We start from the raw sequence: 22,035 nt of genomic DNA on the forward strand, positions 1-22,035 counted from the left end.
CTTGTGAAAGACTTTATTCATTAAGACTAAAGATAAATCCAAGCTGAGTAGAGACCAGCTGCACTGGGCCTGTGCGGTGTTCACAGAGAGCATGCTCAGAGCACAGGTCCCCCTCACACTGCCAACACCTGAACCTGAAGAGCCAAAGCCAGGTACTATCCTCCTACCACAGGCACAGGTTTCATTAAAACTTAGGGGGAGACATTAAACCGCCTAGTCTCTGTAGTAAAATGTTTCACAAGCATTCAAGCTAGTCTAACAATCAATCCATAAGAAACCATTGAGAGTCACATGTCCTCGTCTCCTTCTTAACCTATGCATATGCCTTCAACCACATCCCTATGAGCTCACTTAAGGCTTATAAGTCATTCAAACCACAATGAGAGAGAATCAGAATCCAACAGTTATAATGGGGACTGAATCCAGACCATACCACTGAATAATAATGCTTCTGTCACTCCTGTGTCCTAGTGTTTGTGAATATGAGCGTTCGCTTATCACACATTTGATATCTAAATAGTGTTGCTCTATGTGATAGCTTACAGTTTCAAGTAAGTAATTAATGCCAATGTAACTTTCTGACCCATCTTTTCAAACTTTCCCAATGGTCTATGTCAGAAATACTTGGGCTCAAGGTTTGGAACTGTCAAGTCTTCTGTATCTGAACAATTTAGCATTATATTTAAAGTGTTACATTTTTAAGGTGCCATGGTTGGAATTTTAGAATTTTCTATTTTCCTTGCATAAAATATGCACTAGTCTCACATAATTAATGAATGTAAATTTGAAATACAGCTAAATAAAAAATAAAAAAATTTTAATGAGGTAAATATTCTCCCTGTTCTGAGCTCCCTAGTTAAGTTTCCTTCTTTTGTGCCAACACAGATAATGGGAGGATGCTGGTGATCGGTTTGGCCTGTACTGCTGCTGTGTGTGTTGGAGTGCTGTTGCTGTTAGGAGGTCTGTTGTTTCGGCGTCTGAAAACAGCAGCGGGTAAGAGCTCTTCACTCTGTTCCCAGTTCACCGTTCTCTCTGAAAGAAAAATGCTAAGAAAACAAACCAATGCCATACACAAGATCAACCAAATATGATCAATCAGTTCCCAGGGAGATCATTTACAGTTTGCTTAAATGTTTTCTCTCTCTCAGGTCCCTCCACATCACCAGCTGAAGGGAACAGTGCAGCTGATGCAGTCTACAGTGACGTCATATATCTGCAGCAGGGTCAAGGTAGTGTAGGGGAACAAGACCGTTCACACGTAGCATGAGGCAGTGCAGTAATGTAAGGGAATACACTACATTACAGGCATTTATCATACGCTCTTATACACACTGACTTACACAGCTAAAAACATAGCATCTATTTATACAGGTGGATATACTGTATACTGGAGCTATTCAGTACCTTGCTCAAGGGTACTGTAGCAGTGTCCCAACTGGGAATCGAACCAGCAACCTTTCAGTTGAAAGTGCATTTCTAGCGTTGCACCTTTGCCTTCTCTTCAAAGGAGGCTGAGTTGCAGGTATGCCTGGTCTTTCACAGCCCGGACCATGTTAATCAGGCCTGGGCCAAATATGCATTTTACCCAGGTCTGGTACAAATGCAGGTTTAAGTCTGGCCCAAAATCGTTTGTCAAATATGACGAATATGAGATTGCACAGGCAGGACATAACCGGCCTATTCCTTTCAGGGTTAGAGGGTGGGTCTGAGGTTTTGGCTGCATCAATTAAGCCTCATACACACTAGCGGTTGTAATTTTAAAACGGAAGTATTCAAGGCCTCATACACACATACACATGAGCATTAAAACCCATTTCAAAACAATAAGGGTAAAGGGAGGAAACTGTGGGGAAAAAGATTCAGTAAAAATAGATCACTTGGTCATTCGATGTGTAATTTTTAGAACAGACGTATTTGCTACTATGTCCACAAGAGGGCGATATGCACCAATAAGAAGACTCACTTTTACTGTTAAGCAGAGGTGGAAAAATCTAGATTTAGAAAGTAAAAGTCCTCTCCAGTATTTTGTTCCAATCACCTGGATTTTCTAATTAGCTCAACCCTTCAGCCAGGAGGTAGAACTAAACAGTGAAATCTAAATGGCTGAGTTCATGGGTGGAAGAAACACGCGGCAGAACTTTTACTTTCTTACCCCTGGACTCGTCATTTCTGTTGTCAAGATACTCAGTACAAGCACGAGCGGGGCCCTGGAGTCACAGGCTCAAGTGGCGGCCACATATGTCTGTATTATATATTTCATACATATATGTATGTATATTTTTATACATGTATTTTATACAGTTTTATACATTTTCTTACCAATAGGAAACCCAGATGCCTCTAAAGAGGAGAATGACAGTGAGGAGCTCCAATACTTAATATTTTCCTTGTCCACTCCCAGTCTGGGTAAGTTTGTGGTGTTATCCTAATAATAAAATGGTTATGTTACTCTTGCCAGTATATGAGTTCTCTCCAATGATTTTAACTGGTGCAACATCTCAAGTTTGGGCACACATTACCTTATGAAAGGGGTGCAAAATGCTGTTCACTCCACTGCTGAAATGCTCCAACTAAAGATATGTGCAGCTCCTAGGTTCTCTAAAATTTCAGAGCAAATAAATGATTGAGATAATTAAATCATTACAAGCAGAAGGTTTAATGGTATCCTGAAACAGATAAGCCTGTGTTGCCCATCCAACTAGCAAAAGCAATATGCAGTACTGGGGATTCGCAAATGTGGTGCTGGTTAGTCACAAGTTCTGCTGGTTTTTGTTTTATACTTAAAACAAGCAACTAATTCAGCCCCAATAATTACTGTTTGATCTCTTCACTGCTGCTTGGTGTTGCAGACCCTCACAGACAACAACGGAGGCAGTTGAACCCCCAGTCTCGTTCTGTAAGTATGTTCTCTGGGATACTCAGGAGAATACCATAAGGATTTTCTGTTAATCTACATATAATAATGCAGGCACAGCAAATCATATTCATACAACCAATACATAATTGTCAAATTTATTGTATGGATGGTCCACTTTGTTGAGAATTTTGAATTTCATTGATTTCATTGTTCTAAGTTCATGTTAACAAAGATTCTGATATGTCATATTTCTGCAGGAACAAGAAGAAAATGATAAAGTGATCTATGCAAGCGTCTGCAAAACGTAATATGGATAATTGATTCAAATTCAATGATTCAAATGGATAAATGAAACAAAAAGCCCACATTTAAAACTTGGCATTTCAAGTCTGTTCAGTGCAACTCCATTAGAGATGGAAAAAGACGATCTGCAGATCTTACCGAGATCTTTTACTATGTGAATATATGTGAAAGCTGCCTTTGGCAGCTTTTACACGCATCTTATAATATGTAGATTTTCACTGTGAAGAGTACAGGATTGTATTCAGGAAAACTTAAATGCCTGCGCATTTTTTAATATTGTTTTCTTTCTTTTTTTTGTAGTTTTTTGTTTTACTGTGTTTAGAATAAATTGTTTTCCAGTTTGTCGATTATTCAATATATTAACAGCAGGGAGGGATATTGTTCAAGAATTAAACAACGGCCCAAAAACGTACGTATTTATGTGCAGGATAGTAGTGTCTGGCTATGGTGGTGTGCTCTTCAGTGTGTGTTTATCTGTTGTTAAGAAATATACTTTTTATTTTTAATAATAAAGCAGCTGTAACAGGAACTACATTAGTCATTATATGACAATTATTGACTGTGCCACTGACAGCACATGCAGCGTCTTCTGGGCCAAACCGTGTGAGATTTCTCTGTCCCTCAGCCCCAGTGTCACTGCAGGCAGAGCAGATACAGCTGAGTCCTGATTACCTGGCTGCCTACAGCTGTGACTGCAAGGGATTTGCTACCTTCCTGATTTCCTCTATTATTCCGTATTCGTCAAACGGAATTGTTTCAGACCTTCAGACAAATTTTTATATTAGACAAAGGGAAACTGAGTAAACATAAAAGACATTTTCAAAAAATGATTTTGTTGATTTAATGAAACAAAGTTATCAAACACCCATGTCAACCATGTGAGAGAGTACTTTCCCTTAGTTAATCTATCGACCAATTAACCAAATTTTATTGATAGCTAGATTCAGCTGATTGCACTAAGGCAGGCTTGGTTGCAGCCAGTCATTGCAAGGTTTCTACAAGTACGCTATGCCACGATCAAAGGAAATTCCAGAAGAGAGAGATAAAAAAGATCTTTTTGAAATATATCAGGCTGGAAAGGGTTACAAAGCCATTTCTAAGGCTCTTGGACTCCACCAAACCACAGTGAGAGCCATTATCTCCAAATGGAGAACACTTGGAACAGTGGTGAATCATCCCTGGAGTGGCTGGCCAGCCAAAATTCCTCCAAGGGCACAGCGACAACTCATCCATGAAATCATCAAAGATCCCAGAAGAATGTCCAAAGAACTGCAGGCCTCTCTAGCCTCAGCTAAGGTCAGTGTTCATGACTCCACAACAAGAAAGAGACTGGGTAAGAATGGGATTCATGGGAGAATACTGAGGCTGAAACCAGCATTTCATGCTTGAAAATGATCAATTTGTCTGAATAAAAGCAGTTCTGCAAAAAAGGAGTGGGTTTAAATGTCCCCACAGTGATGTGAAAGACTGATATCGAATTATAAGCAGCGTTTGGTTGTCGTTTTTGCTGCTAAGGATGGAGCAACCAATAATTAAGTTTCAGGGGGTGATTAGTTTTTCACATGGGTGATACGTCTTTGATAACTTCTTTCATTAAACAGTCCCTTCCTAACTGCAGACCTGGCTGAGCTGTCAGCAGATTTCTGCAGTAGTCGTTGAGGTGTAAGATCAGAAATATGTTATCTGAATGTTCGCAAGTGAACATTCTAATACTGATGTAACAATCATTTCTGGTAATTGAAACAATGTTCTAGAACACTGACTAGGAAATCTGAAGAAGCGTTCCAAAAACAACCTTTTCTTCAAAAGGTTTTATTTCACAAAGGTGGGGAGTAGGGGTGGGCCTGTCCATTTATAATTTTATAAACAAGACAAACGTCTGCACTTCTTTCAATGTGTTTCCCCAGCTCAGCCAGTTAATAAGTGCCTTATTTGGACATAGCAGTGGTGAGGGTTATTTGATCTTAAGGGTTTATTTGCACACAGACTCAATAGATTTCAGTCTGATTTGAATTGCTTGCGCCCAGCTAGTCAATAAATATGTCAGATGAGGGAGGATCAGTGATCATTTTGCAGCTTCAGTGGTCAAACTGTTCCTAATAGATCTCAAATTTGACAGGTTAATTTCTACTCGATTGGCCACCTTTTTACCGGTTTTTTGTTTAAGAGTTGAGAATCAATTGTGATTCCAAAGTATTTAACTCAGTGACTACCTTGAATTTCTCTCCAGATACACAGACTTCTGCTTCTGCCTCTTTTTTGAAAAACATGCTAAACATATGTTAAACAATTTGTCTGCCACAAGGGATGAAAATCTATTCCATATAATTTATTGATAAACACTTCACTCCTGATGATATTTCAATATCATTTCTGTGAGCAATGAAAGGAGACACCATTGTATCACCTAAAGTAAGCATGTTAAATGCCGAGTCTTCAGGCTTCAACAGTCACAGATTTCACAGTGCCAAGCACAGTGAAACAGAAATATAGGTAGTGATATTACACAAGACTCAAGCTTGTGGAAGCTGTTGCAGAATGCAGCTGAGCCGAAACAGTTGGTACTTCCTCTTTTGTTCAGCCATTTCCTGTAAAGTATACGCCTGTAAAAAGGCTAGACACCAGTAATAAGGGCTGCATAGGGCATCAGCCATGGCAATGGTACTGTTGTGGACCCTGTTGTGGATATCAGGATACTGTCACAGACTTTCAGCTGAGGGTGAGTCCCTCTTTCTGCCTTGATCATACATATATTAATATGTTTATTCATATAGACATCTTACAAAAATGTAACCAAATGTATAATAATAGAACAACATCATAATGGACAAATAATTCATTGTTAAATAAAAGATTAAGTTATATCACGGTCACATGGGAGGACATGGGACAGAAACAAAAAATGGAAAAAAGAAACCATTTATTGTATTTTTTTTAAAAACAGAAGGAGTGGGTGACACAGATTGCTACAACTATAATAAATGATCCAGGATCATTTTCTTGTTTTCGGTTCAAGAAGAGGCAAAGGTTTCAGCATATGGTCTTCATCAGTGAAATTGTTGTATATAGGCTACATCATGTACTTTATATCCAGATATATATTTCTATATGCTGATGTGAGGCAATTTGTCTGATTTTTTTAATATGACATTCCAATATTAAAGTAAGAATAATATAATGTGATTAATATTGCTATTAAATCAGAATGCATACAGTGATAAATGCAAATTCTTGCAGTTGAGCACAAAACCTGTAAACAAAAACTTTCAAGTCTTTGAATGGAAAAATTTGTAACCCAAAACATTAACAGAAACTAAAAATGTTAACCTATGAAAAAAAAGCGCTGAAAACAGTTCTACTTTCAAGCAATTTATGTTTGCCAGCTTTCCACCACAGGAAGTTTCAATTTAAATAGAACAACATTGTAATATTGTGAAACCACACTGCAGACCATGATGCAGATCCTGGGCATGAAAGTGGGACTATAGCTGGTACAAGCAATACTTGCCGATACAAAATATAACTCAGATATCCACTACAGCTAAAGGGATTACATTTTTGGGCCCTGTTTTACAGAATAAATGTCGCGTGGTACACGGATTCCTCCCGCTTCTGGGATTATTTATCAAAGTCAAATTGAACAGTACATCGGATCCACAAAACCCGTTGACTGGCTTCTGAATAGGCTGTGATATCACACGCGCATTACCTGGGAAAGCCCCGAAATTGGCAATCCACCGTACGGTGGCATTCGCCGCCGTACCCCTTTACACGCGGTCTGACCAGGCGGGCGTCGAAGGGCACAACTGGCAGACTTCGACTGACGCAAAAATTCCAATGTGCTGCACCAAAATTGCGCTGCTCTGGGTGATATTGATAGACACACCCCCCCAGCAGTGGCTCCCCTCTCACTTCGACGCTGCGCAGGCCATGATATTTCCAAGCCGCTAGTACCAAGTACCATTTCACCAACGCGACGGCTCGCAACATACCTTATGCCAGCTAGGAAACAGAGCCCTTCATCTCTATTTATACACATGGGTCAGCCTCCAGACCAATTTGCCTTTCTTATATCTTCTGGGTTTTACTTTAAACAACGGACTTCAGTTTCCCTCCATACAGAAAATCATGTCTTGTGCTCAGCTGGATCTCTGTATTTGGTATGTATTTCTCTGTCTGCAGTGTTGGTACAGTACAAATACTTCCTTTCTGGGGAGGGACAGAGGGTCTCTCTGCAAGCCCCTACTGAGACCAACGGGACAGAATTCATCTGGGAGTGGACGTCACATGATGGAAGCTACACAAACGCTCGGTTAATAACTATACAGTCCGATGGGAAGTTTTCATGGAATTTGTCGAAGTTGTCTATTACAAAACCAGGGAAGTATGACATTGTTCTGCAATCAAAGTTACAAAATGCAGGAGTTTTTACTTTCATTCAAACTAAACCAGAGAAAGTAAACTTGTCCCAGTTTGAAGTGTTCGCTGTAAAAGGTAAATTCACCCTTTGATGCATTTTATAAATGATATTATTATTAAGATGATATCTGTTTTATGCCATGTATGAGACAAATATCATAACATAAGGTTAGAGTTATATCTTGTATTTTACTTTCAATGAAGTTGAATCTGAAATTAGATTTAACTCATCTGTAAAGCCGCACAATAAATGTTAGAGTTGAATTAACACTGGTCATTTTACTGTGTGAATAATAGATCCATGTACCAAGATAAGGTGAGCGGTGATTTTAAAAAGCAGTGACTCATATTCCTCATGTACGGACAAGTGAATTATTAAATCTGAGGTGATATAGATCAGATTTGTCAATTTCTTAAAAGTACACAGCACAAAAAACCAAGATGAAAATTTTCACTTTTCTGTTATGTTTTCTCTTCCATCTCTCCAAATAATTCCCAACAAAAACCTGGAGGACTGTATATTTAGTTAAATTTGAAGACATGTTTTGAGATCACACAATGATTTGCAAAGGTTGACAAGGCTCTCTAAATCAATTTCTCTTTGCTCCTGCAGTGGAACCATCTCGCTGGTCCAGAGTAAATGAAGGTTCTGATGTGATCAGGAGCTGTGAAGTATCACACCTTCCAGATTCAGCTACACTGGACTGGGAAAGGGACACAGAACCTACTGCTAACACAACGCTGATCTACAACAACACTGCCCACATCATCATCCACAGTGCTGACCGATCCAGTCAGGGAACGTATAGCTGCACACTCAGATGGAACGGAGAACTTATTTTCAGCATTCCTAAAACACTTCAAGTTGAAAGTGGTATGTTACTATGGATACCTGTTTGCACTAGAGAATTTACAAAAGCATCCTGAGCTTTAACCTTTTTTTTTCCATCAACCAACTTGTGACTGTAATGAGACATGAGTTTTCCTTTTCCACAGCCCAGTTAACTGACTTTCACACTATTTTTGCGTCCATTTGTGCTCACTACCTGTAAGCTGTAGCAAATGTGCCAAATGTGCAGTCATTCTAACCACAGCTTTATTCCTCAGGTACATATGATGGGTGGAGCGGGACTTGTATAGAGGCTAGTTCTGAATGAGGCATGAGTCTGCTATTCCCATTCTGTGGGTTCATGATGCAGTGTTCATTGTGCTCAATACCTGTAAGCAGTAGCATATGTGCTACTTGCAGACGACATTCTAACAAGCTTTATTTCCTCAGGTACATTAAAAAGATCCACTCTGTACAGAGGATTTGACAGCATGAGGTGGTGCAATCTGCCCTCCATGAGCTATAAGAAAAGCTTCTTGGCAATGGGACCATTGTCTATGACAAATGTAATCATTGGCCTCAGGATAATACGAACTTCGATTCACAGGTGTAAAGAGAGATTTCATCTGTGGCTTCGATGGATCTATTCTCTGAGAATCTCACCATGAAGTTGGACAGTGAAGTATTCGTTTTGGCTACGTGATGCTCAGACTGGAACTGTCAGTAAGTTTGCATCAGTTTGATATACTACACAATTAAGACTGATAAATATGGATGTTCATTAAAGTAGCCTTTTTTACAATATGCTGTGCCATGTAATGTAACAGACTACAGCCATGGGCTAACAGTAAGCAACAGAAGTGTTGATCCCAAGTCATAAAGGTAGTGCACTTCACAGAAACCCCATGAATAATAATGGATGCTATCTGGATGAAAACATTTTTTCAGAAAAATAAATAAATGCATAATTCATGTACATGGGTTCTCTCAGTCTCAGCAGTGCCCCCTGGTGGCCTGTCCAGGAATCAGTCAGTCGAGCTGAACTGTGAGATATCACAGGTGATCAGCTCTGTGACCCTGGCCTGGCTCCGGATGAAGGGGGGCAGGGGGGAGCTCGTAAAACAGGAGGTCCTGAGTAAGAGGAACCCAAAAAAGATGCTCAGTCTCACCCTGCCCATTCTGAGTAGAGACCAGCTGCACTGGGCCTGTGCGGTGTTCACAGAGAGCATGCTCAGAGCACAGGTCCCCCTGCACCTCACACTGCCAACACCCGTCACTGAACCTGAAGAGCCAAAGCCAGGTACTAACCTCCAACCACAGGCACAGGTTTCATTACAACTTAGGGGACGACACTAAACCACCTAGGCTCTATGGTCAAATGCAAAGTCTCACAAACATACTAGCTAGACCAGCCTTTCCCAACCGGGGTGCCGCGGCACTCTAGTGTGCCGTCAGGTGAGGTCAGGTGTGCCCTGTGAAAAATCCTTTAAAAAAAAAAAAATTATGTTCAAATGAATTTAAAAAAAACTTAAATGAACAAATCCCATTCACAAAAACCAAAATAAATGTTATTAAAATGCATATCGTTTAATTAAAACCTCAAAAGATCATTTAGGCCTACTGTTGGCACGTCACATCAACGTCAGTACGTCGTGTGGAGGGGGACTGCAGGGTGTTAATTTTTCATGCTTTTGAGAGTGGTGTTCCATGAGATTCTGTAAATTTGGAAAGTATGCCGCGGAAGGAAGAAGGTTGGGAAACGCTGAGCTAGACTAGCAACTAATACATTTCTACATTCCTGTAATAAAATATGCACAGCACAGAGTCTAGCCAAGTCATGTACCAATGCCACAGGAAACAGAATGCTTAACTCATTATGATGTACACCTAACATTTTATTTGACAAAATAATAAGTATTACTTTTAATATAGCTGAATAATGAATGTAACATTTAATATAACTAAGTTACTAATTAACTTTTAATAGCTAAATAAATAAAAATATTTTCCCTGTCCTGAGCTCCCTAGTTAAGTTTCCTTCTTTTGTGCCAACACAGATAATGGGAGGATGCTGGTGATCGGTTTGGCCTGTACTGCTGCTGTGTGTGTTGGAGTGCTGTTGCTGTTAGGAGGTCTGTTGTTTCGGCGTCTGAAAACAGCAGCGGGTAAGAGCTCTTCACTCTGTTCTGGGGGATGCACCATAACATCATACTGGTATCAGCTGATAATATTGTAGAACAGACTTATTGTTATGGGCTGAGCTGAGGAGGCCTCCTGTATGCACCAGAGGGGCAGCACGTCAGAAATGCTGCTGATGGTGTAAATTAAGTGAGAATGTCAGGCTCAAAAAGTGTCTAATTATAGTCATCTGAGCCTCTACTCTGTCATTTATTTTTAATTTATCGTTTATACCAGCCAGCAAAGCTACGGACTCTGGAGCATTCTGTATTCATTCATATTCATTCTATATTTACTAATGAAGTAAGAGGACATATTTGCTTCTATAAACTAATCAGTTACATTTTCCTTAATTTATGTGATGTCTGAGTTTTTTTTTTTTTACCCCTTTCCTTAATGTGGGAACTAGTATTTTGCATATGTGCTATAATGAGAAACAGAAATGAATCTGCTTCAGCCTACAGCATATGGCCAGTCTAATATTGGTTATTGGTTTCAGCCCCAGAATTTCCAAGCTTGCACTCCCCTAAAATTGCTTGGTCTTATTAAGTATTTTTAAAATAAAATATGTGTGATATTTGATGGATTTGTCATATGTAAGACTCACTCGTTTTTTGCAAGTTGCAAATAGAGAGCTCAATGTGAAAAGATCACTTCTCAACTTGCTCAACTTCAAACCGGCCTGAAGAATCGGTTCCCAGAGAGATCATTTACAGTTTTCTTAAATGTTTTTTTCTCTCTCAGGTCCCTCCACATCACCAGCTGAAGGGAACGGTGCAGCTGATGCAGTCTACAGTGACGTCACAGACCTGCAGCAGGGTCAAGGTAGTGTTTGGGAACAAGACTATTCACACGTAGCATGAGGCAGTGCAGTAATGTAAGGGAATACACTCCATTACAGGCATTTATCATACGCTCTTATACACACTGACTTACACAGCTTTTTGCATTTTCAAAACACAGCATCCATTTATACAGCTAGATATACAGTATTCTGAGCTATTCAATACCTTGCTTAAGGGTACAGCAGCAGTCTCCTACCTGGAAATCGAACCTGCAACTTTCAGGTTACAAAGCCATTTCCTAAACCAATATTTTACACTAATAGAGAACGCATGGTCCTTGTGCCAAAATGTGCCTGGGGGCATTTTCACTGATGCTGACCAATCGAGGCTTGGGATCTGTGTGGAGTGCATTAAGCCCTGCTCTCAATTAATAAAATATATGTCAACCACAATGGCAGTGTATAAAATAAACTGCAGAGCTAATGCAACCTCTTGACTGTACTCTGACAAAAAAAAAAAACTGAAAGGAGAGGAGTTCTAAGACAAAAAAAACAAAAAACAAATTCAAGTCAGGTTTTCACACAAAAATAAGGAAGTGGGGAGCAACAGGGACTTAGCTTTAAACTAGCGGTAAGTGGCGATTAAAATTCACAGCCGTGGTAGATGAAACTTTATTAGATGGAATTACAACCTGAGGGTACGCCACCTATCTGGCTATGGATTCGGTACAATAGGTCTGCAGTTGGTACAATTGGAGTGTGTCCAATTTATAAATACTAAATACTCTCCATCAGCTCAGAGCTCTGTGGATTCTATTCTCTTCAAAAAGGAAGCAGAGGAAATGGTGCGTTAGACAACAAATCAATGATTTGATCAACACGTTTGATCGTCTATTGTTACTTAGTTTTTTTTAAGTTTATTTTAAAAAGTTTTTTTCATATTATTTGTTTTTACTTTGAATGTAACTAAAGTTTCCTTCAAAAATGTGTGTAAGGTGCTTTGTTTAATTTGGACCTAATGGTTGTCTTTTGGTATTGTTCTGATACCGAGGGTGTCAGCTGTGATAGTAATGCTGATTATCGAAAAACAAATGACAGTTACTGTCACTGCTAATATACTGTAATTTAATTTTTTTTTCATTAAACTACAAAATGTACTTATAGGCCATGTATGGCCTGATAAGGGTAAAGATTCAATCATACTTTATAAATGTGCCTGGCTGATCAATATAAAGAATCATTTCTTAATATAGCTCAGGCGCTCCCTGTGAAGTCATTTATATAATGTTATATTAAGAGCTGCAGTAATTTATATTTATGTCAAGTTATTTTAAAAGGTTTGCTTAAATCTTTCTGTCTCTCGTACTCCTAGCCACATTACCAGTGGATGGGAATGGTGATTCCAGTTCAGCTGCTGCAGTCTACAGTAACGTCGCAGAGCTACAGAAAGATCAAGGTAACAGGCTTAACTGAACTATTGATACGCTGCATGAACCGGTGAACTCATTCGTGGGAGGGCTTGCATTATGGGCCAGTTTCTAATCCTGGACTAAATTCCATTTTGAATAGACATTCTCCATACAAAATGCCACTTGGTCCAGGAGTAAGCTTAATCTGTGTCAGTGAAACCACGCCCGTACGTTCCATGCGCCAAATGTGTGTGGGAAATGAATTACACTGAACAACTGAAATTGCGACCATTATGGTGCATCAGACTGCACCTCTGCTGCACAGGTGTGTTTTATACTATTTCCACATGAGGGCAATATTTTTTAAGAAATAAAAAATATTTGGATAGATGATAGTAAAAAGATGGGGAAGTCCTGGTGTCATGCAAGGTAGGGTGACATAAAATTAATTTTATACATAATGAAAGGATTACCTCGGTTTTGCTTCTAAGTGCTCATCTTATTATTGAACACTCGAAAGGAGAAGCTGCTGACGCTGCTTGGGTATATACACCCACATAATGTATGTATTTTTATAAATATATTTTATACATTTTTTTTTACTAATAGGAAACCCAGACACGCCTACAGAGGAGAATGACAGTGAGGAGCTCCAATACTTAGTATTTTCCTTGACCACTCCCAGTCTTGGTAAGTTTGCAGTGTTGTCCTAATTATAAAATGTTAATAGTATTGTTATCATTTTATGAGATTTCTTCAATGACTGCAACTGTCGTAACATCTTACGTTTGGGCACACGTTACCTTATGAAAAGGGGTGCAAAACTCCTTTCCTGGACGGCTGGCGGCACCTTTCGTTCCCATCATTTATTCTGGCCTAAATTCCTGAACCCCGTTTGGACAACAATAAAATGTTTCCACTAAAGGATATACCTATGTTCAATCTGCAGCAGCAGCTCCTAGCTTTCTGCACAATTTCAGAGCGAATAAATGATTGACATAATTAAATAATTAAAAAGCAGAAGTTTAAATTAAATCCTGAAAAAGGATAGGCCTGTGTTGCCCATCCAGCCAGCAAAAAGCAATGTGCAGCACAGGGAGGTTCGCGAACGCGGTGCTGGGTAGCCGCAAGCAAGCGATGACGTCGAGCCCAAATACCATACCATAACAAAACCGCTGTAAATGCATAAATACTGATGTCGAATTTGATTTAGTTATGTCCCTCATTTCAGGAAACTAGTTTTGCAACATATGGTTTCATAATCTTTATGAAACGAGGTCACTGCTGGGGCAGAAATCAATGTTGTAATACTGGAATGTCTCGCAATTTGCTTTTACATGCGTTGAGTCTACTCTATACTGTCCAGGCAGCTCAAACGAGGGTCCAGATGGAAGAGCTGTTTTTGGAGAGGCAGGACTGAGAATAATATCATACCACTTAATAATGTTATTTTAAGTATGAACACTGTGATGGTTCACATAATAATTACTGAGATTATATGTCACATTTATGTGAGTGGCAGCAAGGTGCTGTTATTGCTACTGAAGAAATTAATTTAGTAGAAGGAAGTCATCATTTTGTGTTGTTACTGCTACTGAATAACTTTAGTTAGTAGAAGCAAGTCATGATTTTGTTTTGTTGCTGCTGTCGTAGAAATTCAGTTAGTAGAATGAAGTCATAATTTTGTTATGTGGACTAATTGCTGTTTGACCTTTTCATCGTTGTTTGGTGTTGCAGACCCTAACAGACAACAACGGAGGCAGTTGAACCCCCAGTCTTGCTCTGTAAGTATGTTCCCTGAGATACTCAGGAGAATAACCATAAGGATTTTCTGTTCATCTACATATAATAATGCACTCACTGCGTATCATATTCATACAACCCATAAATAATGGTTAAATTCTGTTTATAGGTCGCCCACTTTTCTTCGTTTTAACGAATTGAATTTTGTTCTAAATGTTTTTAATTCACAAATATTTGCAAACCATGTCCATCAGCCCAGATATTTTCCAAGTTAATGTTAACAATGATTCTGATATGCCGTATTTCTGCAGGAACAAGAAGAAAATGATAAAGTGGTCTATGCAAGCATCTGCAAAACGTAATGTGGATAACGATTCAATTATTCAAATGGATAAACAAAACGAAATTTTAAAAGCCCACAATAAAAACTTGACATTTCAAGTCTTTACAGTGCAACTCCATTACAGATTTTCCAAGATCTGTTAATGTGCGAATATGCCACTGTTGCATTCTTTCTTGCTAAAGGAAGCTTTTACGAGTATCTAATAATATGTAAGTATGTCATTTTGATTGTGAAATATATAATTGCATTCTGGAAAATATAAATGTTAATGCAGTTTTTTTCTGTATTATTTTTGTAGCTTTTTTTACGTGTTTCGAATAAAATGTCCAGTTTTAGTGACTATTTAATACATAAACAGCAAGGGGTGCTATTGTACAAGAAATAAGCAACTGCTGAACAATTTAGCGTGTGCTTCTATCTATAGTAAAAAAAAATTAAAAATAAAAAGCACTTATTGTAGCTAATAATAAAACAGCTGTAAAAAGAAAGCGTTGTATTCATTATACGACCTTGAATTAAAGCATTTAAAATAATAAATAAATACACAAGCTGAAAGGATTCCACCTCCCCCTTCTTTCCATAATTGATTCACAGGTGTAGAATATAGCTTTTCAGACGCTCAAGGTCTGCCCGGCTTTGTGTCAGTGTGTGTGTGTGTGTGTGAGTGTGTGTGAGTGTGTGTGTGTGTGAGAGTGAGGGGGGGGGGGTGCGAGGGGGTCTTTTTGTGTGAAATGAAGGTCTCCAAAAATGGACATATTGATTGTGAGCTGGAAAGTAGAGGAAAACAAAACATTGGTTTCATTCTATTTAGAAACCTTTCTAGAGTGTTCTTTGGGGGGGGGGGGGGGGGGGGGGTTGTAAAAGATGCCTAAAGTTGCTTAAAAAAGAGGTCTTCCAAGTGCCATAAATGGCAGCTTCACACTTCTCCAGCCTCTTTACTTGGGCTTGTGTGATTTTGTTCAGTAAAAAATAAGATACAGATACAGATACAAGCAAGACTTACCTCTTTTAAGGAGTCACGTGGCCAGGCACAAGCAATTAGCTCTCTAGAAGAAAAATACATTTTACTTTAACGTTTATTCATGTAGTTCATCCTTTTAAAACTGGTTACACGGATGTTTGTCCATTAGGGGGCAAACCAGCACAAAAATTATAGACTGATTTTTTTCTCTCTCTCTCTTTCCCTCTTCTTACGTCCCATTGATCCTTAGGCATACAGATTTTCGCACAGAGTCACTCACAGGCACAGAAGCATGCATTAATAAGCACTAACAACGAGTGCTCATTGTATCACAATTTCAAAATGTATTTACCGATTTTACATCTTGTTCCTTCGTTGCCCATTTCGCGCGGCAGTGTTGTTGCTTGTCAGTGCAGTGGGAGTGAAAGTTCAAGGAAGGCAGTGTAGGAGAGCACCATTCTGCAGGCACCAAAATAATGCCTATTTACTGTTAGGCTATATTTACCCAGCGCTCACACCACAAGCCGCTACCTGGAGCGGTGGCCGCCTACGCCGTGGCCCGCTGCTCTGCACCACGCCGATCAGGAGCTTCGCCAGGAAACGGCACTGACTCCCACCGCTTCAGAACATCCCAAAACGGAAATGGTTCGGGGTCGTCGCCCAACTTGACCGTAAATGCACCGCTGATATTTTATGCGCGCGGTTCTCGGTACAACAGCAAAACAACAGTCACGTAGTCACTCAGTTAACTCAGCTTCGTAGGGTTAATTAGAATGAGAAAATCGGTGTCTTGTTCACGCAACGTAACCTGTTTTAATGCTTCCGTTTAAAAGATAATACAGCCATTTTTTAAATGATTTTGCTGTCATTACCTTTACTAATTTGTAAGGAGATGCATATATATATATGTATATATATATATATACCCCATGGATATTTGTCCTGTTGGTGACTGTGGGGTCAGTCATGCCAAGAAAATGTGGATTCAGTGCTGAGCAGCTGCGGTTCAGTACCGGGGGACAGCTGAATGCAATTAGACGCTTAGCTCTGACCTGCGGAGAGCCAGTCTGAAGCTGGTATATTATAGGTTTACGAGCTTTTGTGAGCGAGTCATGCTGACATAATATATAACAGCGTTGTACCGGCAAGGTAGCGTGACGCGGCTGCTACCCGACTGCTCGTGCTTCTGCATGAACAGCCATGCTGACAAAATACCTCTGTCTATATCTGCATCTATCTATAAATCCAAGTGCCATTTTACATTTAAAAAAAAAAAACTCAAGAAATATGGGTTGATCATTTACTGCCTAATTTTCACTAATTTATTATATGTGTGCTTGCTATCTGGGTGTTCAGGTTTGGTGTTTGCCCTGTTTGCTTTTTGTGCTCTGTTTATTTATTTATTTATTTATTCTACTCTGTAACGCGTCATTGTGACCGTTAAAAAAAAAAGCGTTATACAATCAATACAATTTATACTATTTATACCGTTCTTTATGATTCGCAAATTGCTGCACGTGTTTGTGTTTAATCCCGGCCTTTCAACTCTTGGCCTCTCAGTATCCAGCACGCGCATCTGTGATTTTACAGCTGTGTTTGGCATGATCTCTCGGATTTCTGCCGCAAAGAATTGTTTCTGAGCTGAATAAGGTGTAACGCAAACTTTTTGCTATCCGTAGATAAATGCGACTTGAAATGATTCCTGTACGCTAAAGTTGAATTCCTTTATGTAATATACTGTAATAGGTATTTGTAAGTTTCTTTTTTCTTTTTTTTTTTTTTTGGGATGTTGACACAGTTACTCCGATAAAATACATTACAATACTTTATTATTATTATTATTTTTTTGATAGAGCACTTCGCGTGGGAATGGCTTAAATACGAAAGCACAGTAATGGCCTTGAATGTGGGAGGGGCTTGTGTATGCCTGTAATGACGGACAGGCGGACTGCCAGTGGGAGGGGCCTATACGCGAGCGCACCGAGAAGGGAGAGGGGGGGGCTTTTATAAATGGCACTCACATTGCCCTGGCAGCTGAGCAGCACAGCGGGGTAAATAATCACACTGCGGGGTGGCGCTGGGGTCTGTGCTGAGGGCCAACAGTTACCGGCGAGCCTTTCCAGTAACGACTGGCTTCCCCCGGGAAACGAGAGCGGCACGGCGCCTCCAAGATCCCGCCGGGAGTCCGTCCCGAAGGCGCCGTCCTCCGCCAAGGCCCGGGCCGCGTGAGCCGGCCGAGCACAGCGCCGAACCGCGATGCCTGCATTCACATGGCGTTCCCGGGAAACAAAATGGTGGACTATGATGATGATAATGATGATGACGACGATGGTGATGATAGATAGATAGATAGATAGATAGATAGATAGATAGATTTTTGCCTTTGGCTTCGCCATAGTTACAATAAAAACAAGCGGTCACACAATACAGGTCACAAACAACACAATACTAACAATGTAGGTTTGGACAACACCGGCCACAAACAACCCAGTACATAGACAACACAACACAACAAAGCTTCAAGTACCTTCCCAGTACATTAGAGTGCTATGGTCAAAATATTAAGTATTTATCAAAGCAATGGCATGTGGAATGAAAGTGGACTTCTTAAATATGTTTTTTTGAGGCTCTGGGTACTCTATAGCGCCTCCCAGAGGGGAGCATGTCAAACTCATGATGAAGGGGATGTGAAGGATCAGCCAAGATTTGCTGAGCTTTGTACCTGTTCCGGAGCGCATAGATCTCAGATCATGATGATGATGACGATGATGATGTAGATGACATTTATGATGATCATGGTGATGATGAGGATGATGAAGATGACAATTATGATGATGATGAAAATAATAGTTATTATTATTATTTAGAAGCACTCATTCATATAACATATGGTGTAATACATAACAACACACATAAATACAAACGTAACCAAATCAATATTAAAGCCAGTCATAATTACTCATAATATAAAACACAATTCCTTTATCACAACAATTTAAAATAATCAATCGCTCAGTCCCTTATGCTGGACAGTAATGACCTACTGCCCTTGTGTTCTCACTGTAAACTCGGTCTATCATCGCATCGGTGAGTGCGCTCAGCTGGATTACAATGGCAATGCAGCTCGAACCCTGAACTTTCTTTTGCCCCAAGCCAGATCTGCTGTTCCAGCTGGGAGACAGAAACACAAGAGGCCTCCCACAGAGACTTGTTCATCAAGGTCCCACTTATGAAGCCACTTTCGAAAAGGCAAGGGCTGGAGAAGCACCAGGGGTGTATTTAATGAAGCAGGATTACCGAGTTATAGCTGGATAACTGCGCTGAGTAAAACCCGGAACCCTCCCAAATCTGGAACATGGAGAAAAAAAAGAGCTGCTCTGGGTTTTACTAAAGCCGCTTTTCCACCGCATGGTACCGGCTCAACTCGACTCGACTCTACTCGCTTTTGGTACCAGGTGCTTTGTTTTCCACTGCAGATAGTACCCCCCCGTCAATGTAGCTGGTCGTCATTAGCGACGCCGCATGAAATGCGTTGCTCTGACCAATCAGTGGTCTGCAGTGTTTTCACGTCACCTTTTCGTATCGCCTCAGCTCACTTGGAACCTCGACGGAGGTGATACCAAAAAAAGTACCAGGTACCAGGTACTATCCACAACTTTTGCCGGAAGGAAAACTAAAAAAGGTCGAGTAGAGTCGAGTCGAGTTGAGAGCCGGTGCCATGCGGTGGAAAAGCATCTTAAGAGCTGCGCAGTTATCCAGCTAACTCAGTAATCCTGCTCTGTGATACAGGGTTTTACTCAGTGCAGTTATCCAGCTAACTCAGTAATCCTGCTTTGTGATACAGGGTTTTACTCAGTGCAGTTATCCAGCTAACTCAGTAATCCTGCTCTGTGATACAGGGTTTTACTAAGTGCAGTTATCCAGCTAACTCAGTAATCCTGCTCAGCAGTCTGGTTTCAGACCCGGTCACTCGACGGAGACTGCCCTGCTCTCCGTCACTGAGTCTCTCCACGCAGCACACGCAGCATCCCGTTCATCTGTCCTAATTCTTCTTGACCTCTCAGCTGCCTTCGACACCGTTGACCATCCTACACTTCTGTCTTCCCTGACAGAATTGGGAATTTGCGGACCAGCCCTCAACTGGATTGCGTCCTATCTCTCCGGCCGCTCCTTCCAGGTTGCCTGGGCCGGTGCAGTATCAGCTCCTCGTCCCCTCACAACTGGGGTCCCTCAGGGCTCTGTCCTTGGTCCCCTCCTCTTTTCTCTGTATACTAGGTCCCTTGGCCCTGTTATTGCCGCCCATGGCATGTCATATCATCTCTATGCAGATGATATTCAACTTTTCTACTCTTTCTCTCCCACAGACACTCAGGTCTCCGATCGCATATCCGCCTGCCTGAGTGACATCCAGAGCTGGATGACCAAACACCAGCTCAAGCTCAACACAAGCAAAACGGAACTTCTCCATATTCCTTCTCTTACCTCTCCCACTTCTCATCTGCCCATTTCTTTAGGAGACACTCCCCTACACCCTTCGCAGAGTGCCCGAAATCTTGGAGTTGTGCTGGACAACAGGCTGTCACTCTCTGAGAATATCGCGGCAACCACCCGGTCGTGCAGGTTCATCCTGTACAATATCCGCAGAATAAGACCACTCCTCACCAATTATTCCACACAGCTCCTGGTCCAGGCCATGATACTGTCACGTCTGGACTACTGCAACTCCCTCCTGGCTGGCCTCCCAGCATCAGCCACCAGACCCCTTCAGCTCATCCAGAATGCAGCAGCACGTCTGGTTTACAACCTCCCTCGTGACTCCCACGTCACTCCCTCCTCATCTCCCTCCACTGGCTACCAGTGCAAGCTCGCATCCGGTTTAAGACACTGGTGCTTGCTTTCCAAGCAGTCAAGGGGTCAGCTCCTGGTTATCTGCAGAAGATGATCAGACCCTACAAGCCGGCCAGATCGCTCCGATCGGCTACTACAGGGCGGCTGATTCCTCCCCAACACGAGCAGCAACAAGGTCTCGACTCTTTGCAGTTCTGGCCCCACGATGGTGGAACGATCTTCCAGTGGAGGTCAGAACAGCAGAGTGTCTGAGCACCTTCAAACGGAAACTCAAGACGCACCTCTTCTCTGTGTACCTCTCTCCTCTTCCCTAAACCCCCTCCCATAACTATTAAAAAAAAAAAAAAAAAAAAAAAAAAATTTTTGGTTCAGACTATCTTGTTTCTCCTTAATGTATGCTATCATAGTAAAGGCTTTTTATCTGCATTTTGTTCAATGGACTTAAGTGGACTTGATCCTGAGTTTGGTTACACTGTTGTAAGTCGCTCTGGATAAGAGCGTCAGCTAAATGCCTATAATGTAATGTAATGTAATGTAATGCTCTGTGATACAGGGTTTTACTCAGTGCAGTTATCCAGCTAACTCAGTAATCCTGCTCTGTGATACAGGGTTTTACTCAGTGCAGTTATCCAGCTAACTCAGTAATCCTGCTCTGTGATACAGGGTTTTACTCAGTGCAGTTATCCAGCTAACTCAGTAATCCTGTTTTGTGAAACAGCGCAGTTATCCAGCTAACTCAGTAATCCTGCTTTGTGAAACTGGGCCCTGGGCTGCAGACCACAGACCTGGAACAGCTCTTTTTTTACTTCAGTCCATGCTCCAGACTTTGGGAGCTGTTCCGGGTTTTACCCAGCACAGTTGTCCAGCTATAACTCAGTCGTCCTGCTTTGTGAAACAGCCCTGGACTGCTTGCCAGTGCATAATTCACACTGCCCGTTAATGCTGGCAAAATCCCGCCAAATGTCTAGTTGGGGTCCTTTCATGTGCACTCCTGGCAAGTGGCCATTTTGTTTTTCAGCATCTCAGTTCGTAGTCACAGTTTCCTCCCTGTTGTGCACAAGGCTAACACAGGAGTCTTTGAAAGCCTATTTGGGGTAAGATCATTATCTATTTATTTATTGAGACAAATAGATACTGGAGGACTAAGGGGGGGGGGGGATGGGGAAGGCGTTGGGGTGAGGTTGACTGAGGTCTCTACATTCAGAGTAATGTGATTAACAAAATGAAATTTTTTTGTTGAGTTGTCGTTTTATTTAGGGTGAGGCCATGTATAAGCCCCTTGGGTTGCTTGCCTCTCCCTGCACTATTTCAGTGTTTTTTTAAATCTCTTCTGTTTCTGTTTTATATTTTAATTGTGCTAA

At 40.9% G+C, this 22,035-nt stretch overlaps 1 protein-coding gene across 8 annotated transcripts in view; it reads left to right on the forward strand.

The window, feature by feature from the left end:
* Positions 1-15,420, forward strand: part of LOC135251784 (uncharacterized) — a 128,249-nt gene extending 112,829 nt beyond the window's left edge. For 7 of the 8 annotated variants that reach the window (XM_064329562.1, XM_064329556.1, XM_064329561.1 and 4 more), the window contains 2 exons: positions 7,343-7,654; positions 8,193-8,694. In XM_064329562.1, coding sequence (XP_064185632.1) covers positions 7,343-7,654; positions 8,193-8,506 — 626 coding nt within the window. In that variant the 3' untranslated portion in view covers positions 8,507-8,694. Of the gene's footprint in view, positions 1-7,342; positions 7,655-8,192; positions 8,695-11,330; positions 11,412-12,742; positions 12,827-13,388; positions 13,470-14,516; positions 14,564-14,833 lie in introns of those variants that run through there. The other variant, XM_064329558.1, reaches the window with a different exon arrangement.
* Positions 15,421-22,035: the final 6,615 nt, after the last annotated feature.

The sequence above is a fragment of the Anguilla rostrata genome, chromosome 3 (assembly GCF_018555375.3).
Source record: "Anguilla rostrata isolate EN2019 chromosome 3, ASM1855537v3, whole genome shotgun sequence".
NCBI classification, from domain to species: Eukaryota; Metazoa; Chordata; class Actinopteri; order Anguilliformes; family Anguillidae; genus Anguilla; species Anguilla rostrata.